General features: G+C 39.0%; 2 protein-coding genes across 2 annotated transcripts; both read left to right on the top strand.

Annotated features, from left to right (window-relative positions):
* Positions 1 to 5,534: 5,534 nt before the first annotated feature.
* Positions 5,535 to 6,347, top strand: LOC138904654 (uncharacterized). Its single transcript, XM_070193160.1, has one exon. It carries the CDS (start codon positions 5,535 to 5,537, stop codon positions 6,345 to 6,347), a length of 813 nt encoding a protein of 270 aa, XP_070049261.1.
* Positions 6,348 to 8,677: 2,330 nt separating this feature from the next.
* Positions 8,678 to 9,094, top strand: LOC138904653 (uncharacterized). The gene has a single exon (XM_070193159.1). It carries the CDS (start codon positions 8,678 to 8,680, stop codon positions 9,092 to 9,094), a length of 417 nt encoding a protein of 138 aa, XP_070049260.1.
* The last annotated feature ends 8,474 nt before the right edge of the window (positions 9,095 to 17,568 follow it).

Below are 17,568 nucleotides of genomic sequence, written 5' to 3'. Positions count from 1 at the left end.
GTCAAAAATTATATTATTGACTTTAAAATCACAATCCAAATAGGAGAGTGTAGGCTTCTGTCAACACTTTCAATACACAGGGATATTTATCATGTACCAGAATACTTTGAGAGGACTAATAACATATGTGAAACAAAGAGAGGTAAACACAAGTAGACTGTTTCAGGTTTAAGTGCTAAGTCTGATGATCCAAGGGGGTAGAGAGGATATGTATATTAATTCCATTAACCTTATTAGCTGATTAGAATTAACAAGAGTTTCTAATTGAATTTACAGTACTTCAACAACTATCAGACTATGTTTAGAACAATCGAAGATTCACACATAGGTTAAATCCTCACTAGATGTATAAATTGACAATCTTGTCTAGAATTTCTAAGCACGTCAACAAAAATACTTATGTAGGCAATCAAATCAACTTTTGATCCTGATCCAGGCTAGTAACTTGATCACTCACTCTTTCAAGTTCACCATCTCAAATTCATACTAAGCTTATTAAGAGTGAAGACATTCATATAAACACAGTGTAATAATCAAATAGGGCAGGCAAACATCAATAGGTTTCCCTCAAGTTCATAGGTGAATCACAATAAACTTATATAAGCTTAGCATGTTTCAGTTTCTTTTTATGTGAAAATACAACTCTAAATGAGAAGTATGAGAGCCTAGGCATAAGTATCCTTTACATGAAATCCTCACTAGATTTTCTTAAAGGATTGAAAGACCACAGAGCATAACAAAGGATCAGATGACATAGAATCAAATTAGTAGGTTCGTTACAGAAGTTTCAGAACATGAAAGTTTCACATATATTAAGTATGCATGGTTCTAGTAACAGAACAATCAATCCAGGTAAACAGGTTGACTGTGATAGTCCGGACATGATGATGAGGATCGGTTTAGATACGCTGACAGAATAGTTAATCTAAGAGGTGATATATCACAAAGACAACAAGTATTACCTCTTAAAGACAGTTAGGAATATAACCAGAATTAAGCTAGAAAACATGACAGGACATATGTGTAATTAACCACTGAAACTCCTAAATACTCAGGTCAACCACTTTAGGGAAACAACTATCTAGTGAAGCTCACATGTATAACTAAGCATAAACACGAGGATTAATAGAAGACTTGCATAATGTTTCAAGGAACCTTAGAATTGCAAAACATACTTGAATAGCAAGAAAACAAGCAACTAAACGGATAACTATAGTAGCAGACTTGTGTTAAATCTCTAAGTGTACACAACTACCCTAGTCCTAACTTTATCAAAACAAATAAATCATGTTCATGATATAGATCAACGGGTAGTAGTTTTAATCAATGTGAAACTGTGAAGCAGGCTTGAAGATATCAACAAGACATCAGAAAGGTTAAGATTAGAATATGCAGAGAATCATTAAGGTCTATAATTAGCTACAAAAATTCAACAAGGTTCAGATTATTCAATTTAGGGAAACATTTATTTGGTGAAGCTTATTCATATTGATAGTTTTTTAACATTAATAATTCCAAGTTATCTCAAGCAGTGAGGATAACATATAACACCAAGGTAACAATCATAAACAAATAAACATACATTATAAACGAAAGGCACTTTAATAGAAAAATTATGGTAATCATGGAACAACACAGGTAATCAAACAAAAAGAAGGGTCATCATACACTAACTTTCCTCGGAGCAGCAGACCAAACAAAATATTTCGCTTTGCCATTTAGGAACCAAAGTCACAAACTTCAAACAGTAAATGAACTCAGAGCTGGAAAAGAGAGGAAGAAAAGTGAGAACTCAGTTAAAAACCTATTCTTTCAATTGTGTGTTGTTGTATGTTCATGCTAGATCGTCTGTTAGGTAAGAGCATTGAAGACTTTATTTATATTGACATTAAATAACTAGGGTTAACAAATTTGAAATGGTGAGTGGAAGATGACGATTATCAGATGATGAAAATAAAGAGAGTAAAAATCAGAGAAGACAAAGGGAAAGTCATCGAAGGATTTTAACCGAGCGACTTGAATCTCAGAATTCATTGGCTAAGGCTCTAAAATATAGAGTTCACTGCGTTTGACCTCTAGGTATCGAATCCTCATGATGAAATTATGAAAGAACTTCATGCATGTTCCGATTTGTTGGAGCATAAGAAAATCGAATGATTTGAAGTTTCGTATTTTAGCTAGGGTTTTAGGTTTTAGACATTTTGAAGTTGAGTGATGAAATAGGGAAGGAACCAATGGGATTCGCGGTTGGAGGGGACAATAGGGATGATTTGAGGTTTATTTGTTGACCCTGCACAAATTTATGCAAGGTTTTGAGATTGATGGGGTGTCACGAGCTAAAATCCCAACCTGTCGTGACGACACCTAACTCATTTACTAGGCAAGCCGACAATCACATAACAACAAAGCATTTTAATTAAAATGTGATTTAATAAGCTCAACAACAGAAAATCTCATAAATATCTGATAAACTATAACTCTACTATAACCATCCCAAAACCTGGTATCAATGAGTACATAAGCACCACAATATCTCAACATAAAACAAACTCTCGTACAAGTGTCTGAATAGTAGAACAGTATTGAAGAAAATAAGAGGAAGGAGAATCAAGGTCTGCGGGTATCATAGCAGCTACCTCAAAGTCTCCGAGCAGGTACTAGCACCACTCTAGCAATCACCGCATCCAGATGTACCTTTATGTGCAGATGAATCGCAAAGTGTAGTATGAGTACAACCAACCCAATGTACTAAATAAGTAATAGAACTAACTGTGGGCTTAAAGCAGTGATGAGATTAAAAGGATACAATCAGAACCAAAATAATCACAACACATATATAACAATGAGAATGACAGTAATAACTCAGAGAATCTTCCATATTCAGCTCGTTCATAGTACAAAAATGTAGGCATGCTTTCAAGTTCACAATTTAAGGCCAGCCCTGATAAAAACATGTCAAGTATAGCTAGTATGAGGAATGGTACATCTCTATGACAATATGTCAGATATGCAAGTCAAAAGTAAGGTATCACAGTGACATTTCCAGGTACTCACACTCCTAGAGCACTCAATATGCCTATGTCAAATTCCCACCCATCACACACACAATCATAAGCATTGTGCGGGTGCCTGACATCAATGACCCTCACCAAAGCACATAAATATAAACCACTGTGCCTGCGCTCACTACTGGAATATCAGACTCCGGAGGGGCAGATCCTTCCCAAGCACTAATATAAATCCTATATGTCCTGCTGTGGCGTACATCCCAATCCACAATAACACTCTCAACTTGACTCTCTGGCCCAACTCAGTCATCAATCTCTCAAGTCTCAAGGGCTCATAATCTCATACTACTCAGCCCAAAAAATAAGACATGTAATGTATCAGTAAATGATAGCGGAGACTGAGATATGATATGCAAATGAAAGTTCATGATTGAGCACATAATTACAGTTAAAGCAGATAATTCAAAAGAGCCTTACTAGGCCTCAACAAAATAAGCACATAGCCTAAACATATTTTCTAACATGAATTACAGTTCATTTACTCTAACAAGTAAGGATTTCAGGAGCCAGATCTAGATATGAAAGTTATAAGTAGGATAATTTTGGCTTGGCTTATTTCTTATTGGGAAACAGTACTTCTGTGCAAATCCAGGTACTTTCGGGCATGAAGGTTGCTAGTGTTAGAGCTTATTCAGTTCAGAGACTATCGAGGTAGCTTCCTTGGTGTCCGTAGACCTTCACCCTCTTCTTTTTTCTTATAGTTTCATTTATATTGTTCTACCTTCCTAGACAGTGTTAAGCGGCTAGACCATGTAATTGTATAGATGCTCATGTACTCAATGACACCCAAATTTTGGAAAATTTTGTATTGAGTTGCGGTGTTTTCTTTTAATTATTATGAAATTTTATTTACTTAAGCTTATTTCAGTGTTTTAATTAAAGACTCATGTATTTGTGAGTTGTCGGCTTGTGTAGTATCGCGATAGGCGGTATCACGGCAGTTGTAATTTTGGGTCGTTACAAGTTGGTATCATAGCTTAGGTTACATAGGTCTCAAGAGTCACGAGCAGGTTTAGTAGAGTCTTGTGGATGGGTACGGAGATGTCTGTACTTATCTTTAAGAGGCTGCCGAACCATTAGAAAAACTTCACTTTCTTGTGTTCTTGTCGTGCGAATTTGTTGATTCTGGAAACTAAACTTCTGTAATTCTATTCTCTCACATATGGGGAGGACACGTGCTACCGGGTCGGGTGAAAGGCCACCTGTACCACCAGCTAGGGCCACGAGAGGCCAGGGCTGCGGTCGTACAACAGCTAGAGTAGCACCGGTAGACCCACCAGTTGCTCTATCTCAGGAGCAGATCCTAGATATGGTGGAGCTGGTAGGACTAGCTCAGGCACCAGTTGTGCCCATTGTGATTCCAGGCCTTCAGGAGGCTTTGGCCTAGATATTGACCGTTCGCACTAGCCTTGCTCTGGCGGTTTCAGTTCCAGCCGCGCTAGCCACTTCTCAGGCCGGGGGAGGTGCCTTAACTCCCACTGCCCGTTCTCGGATGTACTACCAGCCCAGCCGATTATAGTTGCTCAGGCCCATGTGGGTCCCATTATGAGTTACAAGGAGCAAAAAGAGACTAGAGAGATTTGGGTGGCTCTTGCCTCCATCATTCAGTGGGGCTGAGTCAGAGCATGCCCAGGACTTCTTGGATAGGTGCCAACGGATTGTTTGCACGGCGGGTATTATGGAGACTAGTGGGGTCTCATTCACTACTTTTTAGTCGACGGGGGAAGCCTATGAGCGAATCAAGATAGCAGATGTTGCACCATTTTCCTGGCACGAGTTCTCCGTTCTCTTTTTGGAGGTTTGTGCCACCGACCCATCGGGAGCGATTGCATAGGCAGTTTGAGCAGCAATGCTAGGTGGGTATGTCTGTGACCCAGTATAAGATGAGATATTCAGAGTTGGCTCATCACGTGGTCTGGTCGTTCCCACATTGAGGGAGAGTATCAGGAGATTCACTGATGTCCTCAACTATGGACTGCTCTTTGTTATGACTCGGGAGAATGTATTAGGTTCTAGGTTCAATGAGTTTGTTGATAATGCTAGGCGGCTAGAGATGGTCTATAGTCGGGAGTGTGAGGATAGGGAGGCCAAGAGGCCTCGTGGATCGGGTGGTTTCAGCGGTGTTTCTTTTAGGGGTCAAACCACCACAGTAGGGGTCGTCCTTATAGTCCCGTTCAGATGGCTCGTCCAATTCATCATGGCACAACAGCTAGCCATGGTTCATATAGTGCTTTTCCGGGTAAGTCATCTCTCAATGCTGTCGCAGCTCAGAGTTTATCTTGTACTCCACTAGCTCAGGGTTCATATATGTCGGGTTCTTCTAGCAGTTATTCTTGTTCTCGAGGTTTGATTCAGTCCCTACCCCCATTGACTGATCGAGGTTTCTATGAGTGTGGGGAGTTTGGACATAGGAGGAGGTATTGTCCCCTCCTTTTGGGAGGTCCAGTTCAGTAGAGGGGTCAGGCTATGACTTCTGCACCAGTTACTTCACCACCTGCTCATCCAGTTCGGGGTGGGGCTCAAGCAGCTAGAGGTCGCTCTAGAGGGGAAAGTCGATCAGGTGGCTGTCAGGCTCGATTCTATGCTATTCCTGCAAGGAAAGCGGCCGTTGATTCAGACAGAGTGATCACAGGTATTGTCTCAGTATGTCATAGGGATGCTTCTACATTATTTGACCGTCGTTCCACTTATTCGTATGTATCATCATATTTTGCTCGTTATTTGGATATGCCCTGTGAGTCCTTAGTTTCACCCCTTCATGTATCTACATCGGTGGGCAATACCATTGTTGTAGACTGTGTGTATAGGTCGTGTATGGTGACCATTGGGGGGTTGGAGATTAGAGTTGATCTCTTATTGCTTAGTATGGTTGATTTCGATGTGATTTTGGGTATGGATTGGTTATCTCCATGTCATGCTATTTTGGATTGTCACGTTAAGGCATTGACATTGACGATGCCGGGGTTGCCAAGGATTGAGTGGAGAGGTTTTCTAGATTACATTCCCAGCAGGGTGATTTCTTATCTGAAGGCCCAACAGATTGTTGGCAAGGGGTGTTTGTCATATTTGGTTTTTGTGAGGGATGTTGGTGTTGATACTCCTACTATTGATTCTTTTCCGGTAGTGCATGACTTTCTGGATGTGTTTCATGCAGACCCATCAGGCATGCCACATGACATTGATATTGATTTTGGTGTTGACTTGGTGCTGAGCACTCAGCCCATTTCTATTCCTTCGTATCGTATGGCACCAACGGAGTTGACAGAATTGAAAGAGTAAATTCAAGAGCTTCTTGATAAGGGGTGTAATAGGCCTACTGTGTCACCTTGGGGTGCTCAAGTTCTACTTGTAAAGAAGAAACATGGTACTATGCGGATGTGCATCGACTATAGGTAGTTGAACAAAGTTACAATGAAGAACAAGTATCCTTTGTCGCGCATTGATGATATATTTGACCATCTTCCGAGAGCGAGGGTATTCTCTAAGTTTGATTTGAGGTATGGGCATTAACAGTTGAAGATTAGACACTCGTATATTCTGAATATGGCATTCAGGACCCGCTATGGTCACTATGAGTTCCTTGTGATGTCATTTGGGCAAACCAACGCCCTAGCAACATTTATGCATCTGATGAACAGTGTATTCTATCCATATCTTGTTTCGTTTTTCATAGTATTTATTAATGATATCCCCATGTACTCACATAGCTAGGAGGAGCATGCATAATATTTGAGGATTGTATTACAGAGGTTGAGGGAGGAGAAGCTTTATGCCAAGTTCTCCAAGTGTGAGTTTTGGCTCAGTTCGGTGGCATTCTGGGGGCACGCGGTTTCCAGCGAAGGGATTAAGGTGGATCCAAAGAAGATAAATATGGTTCAGAGTTGGCCCAGACTGTTTTCAGCTACTGATATTTGGATTTTTCTCGGCTTGGTCGGATATTATCGCTGCTTCATGGAGGGTTTCTCGTCCATTGTAGCACCTTTGACCAGGCTAACAGAGAAGGGTACTCTATTCAGGTGGTCGTATGAGTGTGAGGAGAGCTTTCAGTAGCTCAAGGCTGCCTTGATTACAACTCCAGTCCTAGTTGTACCTTTAGCATCGGGTTCTTATACAATATACTGTGATGCTTCTCAAATTGGTATTGTGTTTGTCTTGATGCAGAAGGGTAGTAAGATTGCTTATACTTTGCGCCAGTTGAATCCCTATGAGATGAACTACCTTGTTCATGATTTGGAATTGGCAGCCATCATTCATGCATTGAAGATTTGGAGGTATTATCTCTACGATGTATCTTGTGAGGTGTTTACGGATCATTAGAGTCTCCAGCACTTGTTCGAACCAATGGATCTAAATTTGAGGCAGCGGAGATGGTTGGAGCTGCTAAAGGACTGTGATATTACCATTCTGTATCATCTTGGGAAGGAAAATATGGTGGCCGACACCTTGAGTAGAAAGACGGTGAGTATGGGTAGCCTTGTATTTATTCATGTTGGTGAGAGACCACTTGCATAAGATGTTTAGGCTTTGGCCAATCAGTTCGTTAGGTTAGATGTTTCGAAGTCCAGTAGGCTTCTAGCTTGTGTGGTTTATTAGTCTTCTTTATATGATCGCATCAGAGAGCGTCAGTATAATGACCCCCATTTTCTTGTCCTTAAGGACACTGTTCATCATAGTAATGTCAAGGAGGTTACTATTGGGGATGATGGGGTGTTACGGATGCAGGGTCAAAATTGTGTACCCAATATAGATGGGATACATGAGTTAATTCTTGAGGGGCCCCACAGTTCGTGGTATTCCATCCATACGGGTACCGCAAAGATATATCAGGATTTGAGACAGCACTACTGGTGGAGGAGGATGAAGAAGGATATAGTGGGGTTTGTAGCTCGATGCCTAAATTGTCAGCATGTGAAGTACGAACATCAGAGACCGGGTGGATTGTTTCAGAGGCTTGAGATTTTGGAGTATAAATGGGAGCATATCACCATGGACTTCTTAGTTGGGCTATCATGTACTTCGAGGAAGTTTGATGCTATTTGGGTAATTATGGATCGGTTGACCAAGTCCGCACATTTCATTCCAGTTGGGACTACTTATTCTTCAAAATGGTTGGTTGAGATCTACATTCGCGGGATTGTTCTTCTTCACGGAGTGCCAGTGTCCATCATTTCTGATCGAGGCACATAGTTTACATCGCAGTTTTGGAGAGTTGTGCAATGAGAGTTAGGCACACGGGTTGAGTTGAGTACAACATTCCACCCTCAAATGGACGGACAGTCCGAGTGCATTATTCAGATACTGGAGGATATGCTATGCACTTGTGTCATGGATTTTGGGAGTTCTTGGTATCAGTTTCTACCGCTTGCAGTGTTTGCCTACAACGACAGCTACCAATCGAGCATTCAGATGGCTCTATATGAGGCTTTGAATTGGAGACTTTTTCGGTCTTCGATGGATTGCTTTGAGCCGGGTGAGGTTCAGCTCTCCTATTGGGTACTAACTTGGTTCAGGATGTGTGGGACAAGGTTAAGTTGATTCAGTATCGGCTTCGCATGACGCAATCTAGATAGAAGAATTACGCCGATCGAAAGGTCCACGATGTTGCTTACATGGTGGGAGAGAAGCTATTACTTAGTGTTTCACTCCCGAAGGTTGTTATGAGGTTCGGGAAGAAGGGCAATTTGAATCGTCTGTATATTGGCTTGTTTGAGGTGTATGAGAGTATTGTGGAGATGGATTATAGGCTTGCATTGCCGCCTAGTCTATCGATTGTTCATCCAATATTTCATGTTTCCATGATCCGAAAATATGTCGGCAATCTGTCTCTTCCTATGGACTTCAGCACGGTTCAGTTGGATGGTGATTCCACTTATGATGTGGAGCCGATGGCCATTTTGGATCGGCAGGTTCGAAAGTTGAGGTCAAAGAATATAGCTTATGTGAAGGTGCAGTGGAGAGGTCATCCAGTCGAGGAGGATACTTGGGAGACAGCATGGGATACAGAGCATATATCCACACCTATTTGAGAGTCCAGGTATGATTCTAGACCCGTTCGAGGATGAACTTTTGTTTAAGAGGGGGAGGATGCAACGACTCGACCGGTCGTTTTGAGTATTACAGCCCTATTCGCCTATTAATTGCTTATTCTATGCTCACTTGTTGTCATATGTTGGTTTAGTTCCGGGGATTTTTCAGAATGAATTGGGACACTTAGTCCCAAGGTTGGAAGCTTAGATTGAACGAGTTGACCGGGTGTTGATTTATGTGTAAATGACTCCGGAATGGAGTTTTGATGGTTCCGATAGATCCGTATGGTGATTTTGGACTTAAGATTGTGTCAGAATATTGATTTGGAGGTTCGTATATGATTTGGAGATCCGTATGGTGATTTTGCATAGGTTACTAGTGTTGGAGCTTATTCAGTTCGGAGACTATCGAGGTAGCTGCCTTGGCGTCCGTAGACCTTGACTCTCCTCCTTTTTCTTTTAGTTTTATTTATATTGTTCTACCTTCCTAGACAATGTTCAGTAGTCAGACCATGTTATTGTATAGATTCTCATGTACTCAGTGATATCCGGATTTGCGGTGTTTTCTTCCAGTTATTATGAGATTTTATTTACTTAAGCCTATGTCAGTATGTTTTTATTATAGATGCCTGTATTTATGAGTTGTCAGCTTCCCTAGTATCCCGATAGGAGCCATCACGGTACATGTGATTATGGTTCGAGACATATATACGCCACTAATTCAATTTGAACTGAAATCTCATATGGAACAATATACCTGGTACTAAACCACCTTTCTGCCCGAATAGCCTAACTTTCTTCTTGAAAAAAAGGACCCTTTTCAACCTTCATGAACTCTATATTACAAACTTTCTTATCTACATTGGACTTTTGTCGATTTTGCGCTGGCGAAAGTCGTTCCTGTATTCAGTACAACCTCTCCAAGGTTTGCTAAACCTTATCTGAGCCCAACAATTATGACTCCCTAGGTTCGAACTGACCACCTTATGAATGAACCCACTGTACTAAAGCCTCAAACAACAGGATCTTCATAAAAGGCTAGTAACTATTATGAGAAAATCTCGGTCGATAGAAACTAAGTATGAACTACTCGCTATATAATATCTATCCGGCTAGTATAGAGACTGGATACTCATACTCGCTTATGCTACCATTGCGCTGGAACACATCCAATAGCCACTATCACAGTACAATACTAGAACACATCCGCTATTCTTACATATGAAAGCGATGGATCAAATCGAAACACCCCTATATATTGCTCACACATACGGCAATGATGGAACACATTCATATACCCCTATGTAAATATTCCATGCACTATTACTTTTATCTTGTACAACGATATGAGCATTTCGTGCCATTGCACTGTCCCTTGAACATATCATTGCGTAGGCTAGTATGCTATATACGCAATCCAATCAGATTCAGGCATGCAATCTCGCTCAGTCTGTCACAATCACCCAAACTAGGAACACAATTTCATCAATAAATGTGATAGACTAATCACATAGTCTACACTGATCTATTTCCACTTTCGTTTAGAGTCAACCATGTTTGCGAAAGTTTTGTGATTCTTTAACACTCATATTTAACATATGAATAATTCAAACACTGAAAGACACAGTTTTAATATCTCATATCACTCTCTTACATCGTGAGCTCTCTTTCTCCGATCCCAATGCATATTTATGAATATCGAAGGTACTAAATTTTATAAATATTGTATCTTGTCGAACACAAAACTCATCAAGTCTTCCACCATGGGTGCACGGAAATTCGAAGCTTAGCCATAATACTCCCTCTTTGTTCATTATATAGTAGACCTTTAAAAGCTGATCACTAACCATAAATAAGGTCAGGACTCTAGTACTGGTGAACTTTGCATGTTTAAACAAAGACTAATATAACGTCACACATATTTTTTGCACTTGTTACCTTCAATGTTAATTTAGATCTCAATATTCAAATGACCATCCTCAACTGATGCTTCTATGGACTATCATAATACTTTCATATGTCATTACATAACATAATAACAAGAATATTAAGAAAAGATTTGAATACTCGATTTATTTAGTCCATGACAATTACTAGCGCCTTTGGCCATACAAAAGATATTACAGAAGTTCACACTATGTAACATCTCTTGGAATAGGTCTTAAGAATATCTAACCCTTTGTTTCCAATTCTAGTGTTTCGTTCAAAAGTCTATCTAAGAATAGAAGATTACACCATGTAGACGAGGACACAAATTATCTAAGTGTGAAAATAGAAATTACTTGCCCTTTATGGAATCCTAAGTCATTTGTCTATTATTGATAAACATTTGTATAGCCCCGTCGTTTTCTCAGTGAACATAAATTAAGCACCTCAAGGAAATATACTAAGTCTAGTAATCTCTTAATTACTATGTCTTGCAACTTTTATTTTTCCAGTTCCTTTGACTCCATAAAGTCATTCTATATATTATAATAAAATCAACTAATCGTTGGGCAGTTTAATGATACCCAAGTCCATCTCCATATCAAGTGGTAGACTTATTAGGTTCTTTGAAAACACATTGGGAAACTCATTAACCTCTTAGACTAACACAAGAGCTGGTTTATTAACTCCGGTGCCCGAGTTATAGTAAGATATCATACATACCCTTCACTTGTTACACATGGAACTTTTACTAATGAGATAGCTTTGCCTATAGACATATGGAGTGAATCATTTATATTTAATACTAGGCTCAACTGAAATAGAAAATCCAATATATTTTTTCTTCATGGAAATCAAGGGTAGGGAAGCATTAACTCATTCAATCTAACACCAATACAACCTCAAGGTTCACCATGCCAAGTTATAACCAATCTTTACATGCATCTCAGCTATGAACTATCCACATATGTTTGACAAATTGGTAAAAAAAATGGTAAACTCCCCCACTTAGGTTGAAATAAAAAATGGTATTGTATGCGGTCAAAACAGAGTTTGCCCTTTGTATGACTGATAGAGACTGTAACATAATTGGACAAGGTTCGGACTCGTGTAATATCGAACCATGATGCGAAATTAAATTGCCAAGCTCGTGACCCATAGACCGATCGAGATCGGCTAAGATCAAGATCGAGATCGACCAAGATCGAGACCAGGCTAAAATGAGACCGATCAAGATCGAGATCGGCCAAGATTGAGATCGAACAAAATAGAGATCGAGCGAGACCGAGGAAGGTTTATCGAGCCAAAAGACAGAAAGTCATAACATCTGTAATGGGCGAGAATCACGGCGAAAATCTTGGCGTATATCAAGGAAAGGCCAATTAATTAATCTATCATGAAATTATTGATACCCAATTTTTTCCTCATATTTTCCATATATATATATATATATATATACCTTCAAAATTGCGCATATGCATCATCATTTGATTTGCAAGCATACACGAGTATTTTTCACAATTTTTCATAATTTTTAAAGACTTTAAATCAATTTATTTCTGCATTTTTATTATATAAATATCTAATAATTACCCTCCAAATTATTTTTATGATGATTTAATCATCTAAACTTATCATTTATACCAATATAAAATTTTAAATATTTTCAGGGCATTTCTTATAATTACATTTGCATTTTTCAGGGCTAAATTGCACATTTTGCAATAATTGCCCATATGCATGTATAATTATATTATTTATGCAGAAAATAAATTTTTACATTTTTATAATGTTAAATAATTGTTTTTAATCATTTTCATGCACAAATGATATTTTTGTTATTTATTTATTATTGTTAATAAATTATTTATTTGTAAAAATTGGGTATTTAAAATCTGCCCCTAATTTTATCCTAATTTCGGACCTAAACTACCACAGCCCCAGCCCAATAATACCTAAGCCCAAACCAAATGACTCCCTAGCCCAACCAAATAATTAACCCGACCCAACCCTTCTCAAATCCCAACTGTTGATCAAAACTGATCAACGGCTCACAATGCCTTCCCCCCTATCCTTATATCACTCGACCCCAAACCCTAACCCCATTCCCTCTAAACCCTCAGCCTCTCTACTCTCTCCCCTCTGAAGAACCCTAACCCGCCGCCTCTCGTAAACCCATCTACTAATCCCTCTTCTTATGGGATTTTCTTCCCATTCACTTACCATAACCGTATATTTCCATTACTGGGTGATTCTCTACGGTATTACCTAGTACTTTCCTAAACATGGCAAGTACTCTTACTTTGATTCTGTCTGATTAACTTCCACCTCTTGAATCTGGACGATATTCCGTCCACACACGTTTATTCTACACCGTGTGAGTCTGATTTGTTCATATTTTGTTGATTCGTATTTAATCCAAAAGCTAGGGTTTACAGATTTTCTTTGATTCAAACCAAAATTTGTTCAAGCCTTTGATTTTAAGTGTTATCCCGTCTATATTCGCCCTATTATGTGTAAATTTGATTGTCTCTGCCGATTTGTTTTTACTTACTCTAAAATTAGGGTTTCAGATTCTTTCAAATCGAACCAAATCTGGTTTGATTCTTGGATTTTGAATAGTATTCCTGACTATGTTCATCTTATTCTATGCAACATGTGATTTTATTTCTGCCGAGCTGTGTACTTTACCTAAAATTAGGGTTTTAAATTTTCTCCTTTCCTTACTGATTTTGAGTGCTTTCCTTTCTAGTGTTGGACTGAAAAGTTTCTATGTTTATGTGTCCAATTCCTACACTATATAAATCCATCTCATAAAACCCCTAAATGGAGGATTGGAACCTCTGAATCCTTACTTTGTTCTCCCTACTCCTTTCTCTTACTCACTCACTGGCACACTCAAACGCTCTCTAAATTATTGAACAACCTCCTCCAGTGCAAGCACTGCTCGGAGCCCAGTCTCTAGGCTCTTGTGAACTTTGAAGCATCGGGAATTTGGGGTTTTTGGTACTACACTCTACACTCTTTTAATTTTGCTACTGGTTAGTGTTTAAACCTCCATAATATTTTTCCTTCTTTCTGCACATATATCTGAACTTTGGTTCAATTGTGATGGTGTTCATCTTTTATATCATTTTGTGTTAATTGATGACAGAGAATAGTCTACTGTTCATGTCATACTTCACCATAATCTGCACACTGTTATCTCCTAGTATTAGTTCTATACCCATGTAGCATTTTGACATGTTAATTTAGACTTCAGTATTGTGGTTGTATGTTATTTCCCATGTAATGCTTAGATAATTCCCTAGCTCTAAGAGAACCCCTTTACTTGAATGAACTTTCAATGAATCCTGTGTATATTGGAGTGTTTTAATACTTGTTCAAATTCATTTCATGCTGTCCTAGATTTCCAACTCTATTTTTTTAAGACTCTTGTGATAACATATTTCCTAGTATGTCTTGATCTATCTGTTGTTCTCTCCTTTCTATGGTTATCAACATGTGCATCCCTCTATTGTGTTCAAGTGTTAATTAACGTGGCATTAGGTTATACTAAGTTTAATTTAGACCCTCATATGTCCACTAGTGCAACCTATGTATGCTTGCAAACCTGTCTCTTCTCTTAGTTCCTATGATGTTTTACTCTGTTATGTGCACCTTGCTGAACCTACTAGCTTGCTTGACTATTTGTGTTGTGTGTTCAGTTCAGTGATCTTTATCTACCCACTTACTTGTTACTTTGACATTCTAAATTCCTATTCTTAGCCGGCTGAAAACCAAGGCTATCTAGGCTCTGTTATTGGCCTTCCTAGTATGAGCACTGCTCGGGGTCCAATTGAGACCCTCGTGAACTCTGACACACTAGGGTTAGGCTCTAGTCATTCTTCATCTTCTAAAAAACTATCCCTAATACCCTACCTCCCTATCATGTATTGTGTTGAACTCTCCTATGGACCTGTGATCGTGTAGTATGCTAGGCCGTAAATGTTGAAGGCCCAGCAAGGCTGGGTATTTAGTTGTTTATTTGGGCCTGCTATAGGCCTGTTTATTGCCATGTAATATTATTATTTTACTTGATTATCTGGGCCTGTAATAATACTTTGTATAAACAATTGGGGTGTTAGTGAAAAGGGAATGGGTTGGATTCTATATCTACATGCCATGGGTAGATAACATGCCTATAGGACTTGACAATGTATTTGCTATATGTGTTGTTCGATTACATGAGCCCTATAGAAATTATGATATTAGGAGAAGCACACACACACACCTTACTTGTTTACTATTCAGATGCTATGTTTACTGCTGCGTGGTTATAGACAACATATCCATATGAAGTAGAGCACTTTGCATGGCTACTCAGTTATTCACTAGAAAGCATGCCTATAGGATGTATAATATCCGCTTTGTCGACTTAGAAACCATGCCTATAGAAAATCACACACTTCACTTAACTTGTCTAATATCTGCACATTATTCAAAAGCATGATCGTTTGACTAAATATTTTATCTGCTCTTATGTCTGTTTTTGTAAGATTATTAGATATCATCCCTATAAGGAATGAATGCTAATAACAGCCCTTTCAATCTGCACCACACCCAATAGATATCATGCCTGTAGGATTTTAATTACTTAATTTCGCTATTGCATCATACTGTCCATCTAGAAAGCATGCCTACAAGAGCTAAACAGGTATAAAATCAGCTCAAACTGTCAACCTTTGGAAAGCATGCCTATAGGAGCTAAACATATGAGAATCAGTCTCAATCGCCAGTTTCTAGAAATCATGCCTATAGGACATCACTACTCGCTCTTCAAACGCGGTTATCCATGCGATTATTAAGAAGCATAAGTAATTTTGAGCATTTCCAACAAGTTTCATTTTCCCTACTGCGTAAATCACCTAGAGATCATGTCTATTGGTTTAATAACTTATAACCTGTGTTCCCAGTGATCAGTGTGTAATACCAAATACTCCTAAACTGTATAGTCGCTTAGAAATCATGTCTATAGGTTCTATAACCCCCCCCCCCCCACATAATTTGCAAATCAGTTAACATGGGACAACAACACCACATATACGATATTGAATTCAACATCACCTAGAATCCATGCATACATGACTCTAAGTATCAAATTCTGAAACTATGTATTGCTTAAACTGCCCGCGTGTATTTGTTTGTTTGTGTGTGGAGGCGAACTTGAGCCCTTAATTGCCTTTACATGAAGTCCAACTTATTTTTTGTATGTCGCCTAGTTTTATCATTTTTGAGTAGCCTAAGTAAAGTTTAGAACTACCCAAATAGAGGTCCAAAGCCTCCTGGACCGTAGGCATGGGACGGGTAGTGCACGCATAGGGTACGAGTTATAACTGAACTAGTATGCTTTAGGTAACAACTTAAAGATAGTAATCGGGTAGCAGGAGATGATAGTCTGTGCCCGCTGAATAATACAAGTAACACCCCATCTGAAGGGAGTTATGAAGTATTATTTATGTTGCACGGGGTGATCCTTTAGGCTAAAAAACTTAGGACCACCCTATTTTCTTTCTTTTCCTACTAGAATCAAAAATAGTTGTACCCTCTGCTCAAAAATTTGTTTATATTAAACTTCTTAATTTTTGTGCTCTCTCTTCATTTATTTGATCACATAGCCTAATTCATATAGTTCGAGTTCGTCCGGGACCCACAGTTGTGGACCTCAAAGAGTGTCTAACACCTTCTCCTCGAGGTAATTTGAGCCCTTACCCGATCTTTGGTGACGCAACCGGTTAATCGAGAATTATCTGCAAATAGATGCCTTAACGCACCTTAATTCGTTAGGTGGCGACTCTCTCTTTTAACACCCTTCCTTTAAAAGAGTTGTCACGCGTCAAAGCCCGCTTTTGCGAGAAAACGGGGGGAGACAGCATGGGGACTCTGCTGGGGAATATATTTTAGGCTCTTACCATTGCGAACTTGGTATATATGAATTAGTCTCTTCTGATAAGCGTGTCTTTATTATTTTGCTGTTACTTGAATATCCCGCTCCCAGTTTTCCCTTTTATTGCTACATGCACAACCTCTTCCCTATTTTTCTATTATATGAACTCATATGCAACTCTTCGCTTAATTTGGTTACAATGTGTATTTCCCCTTTATTTCCTAATCATGTTCACTAGATCCAAACTTTTAAAATTTGCTGTATCATGTCTCCCCCAATCCTTACCCCTTTATTTGCTTTATTACAATTCTTTCACATTACGCGAACTAACTTCTTTCCTGTTTTTCTTTCTTTTATGTCTTTACGTTTATTTAATAATGCATTTACTGCTTTCATCATGCAAAATACTTGACAACGTGTTCTTTTATCTTTGCACAAAGCATGCTCCACATCATATTCCACTCGTGCGTACTTAATACCATAGCGACACTTGACGAGTGTCCGCTCTCTTCCTAAAATCATCCTTTTAAATTTGGAAAGGCTTAATTGTGGTAAAACAAGTCGATCAACGGTGCAATCGACGGTTCCGTGCCTTTCCCTCTCAAGTTGTCCACTTGAGGGT

The sequence above is a fragment of the Nicotiana tomentosiformis genome, chromosome 2 (genome assembly GCF_000390325.3).
Source record: "Nicotiana tomentosiformis chromosome 2, ASM39032v3, whole genome shotgun sequence".
NCBI classification, from domain to species: domain Eukaryota; kingdom Viridiplantae; phylum Streptophyta; class Magnoliopsida; order Solanales; family Solanaceae; genus Nicotiana; species Nicotiana tomentosiformis.
Note: the sequence above shows the minus strand (reverse complement) of the source record. Positions and strands in the feature narration are given on the sequence as shown.

What these genes read in the sequence shown, in the direction of transcription:
- LOC138904653 (XM_070193159.1), top strand. Translation starts at nt 8,678, where the DNA reads ATGGTGGGAGAGAAGCTATTACTTAGTGTTTCACTCCCGAAGGTTGTT.
- LOC138904654 (XM_070193160.1), top strand. Translation starts at nt 5,535, where the DNA reads ATGACTTCTGCACCAGTTACTTCACCACCTGCTCATCCAGTTCGGGGT.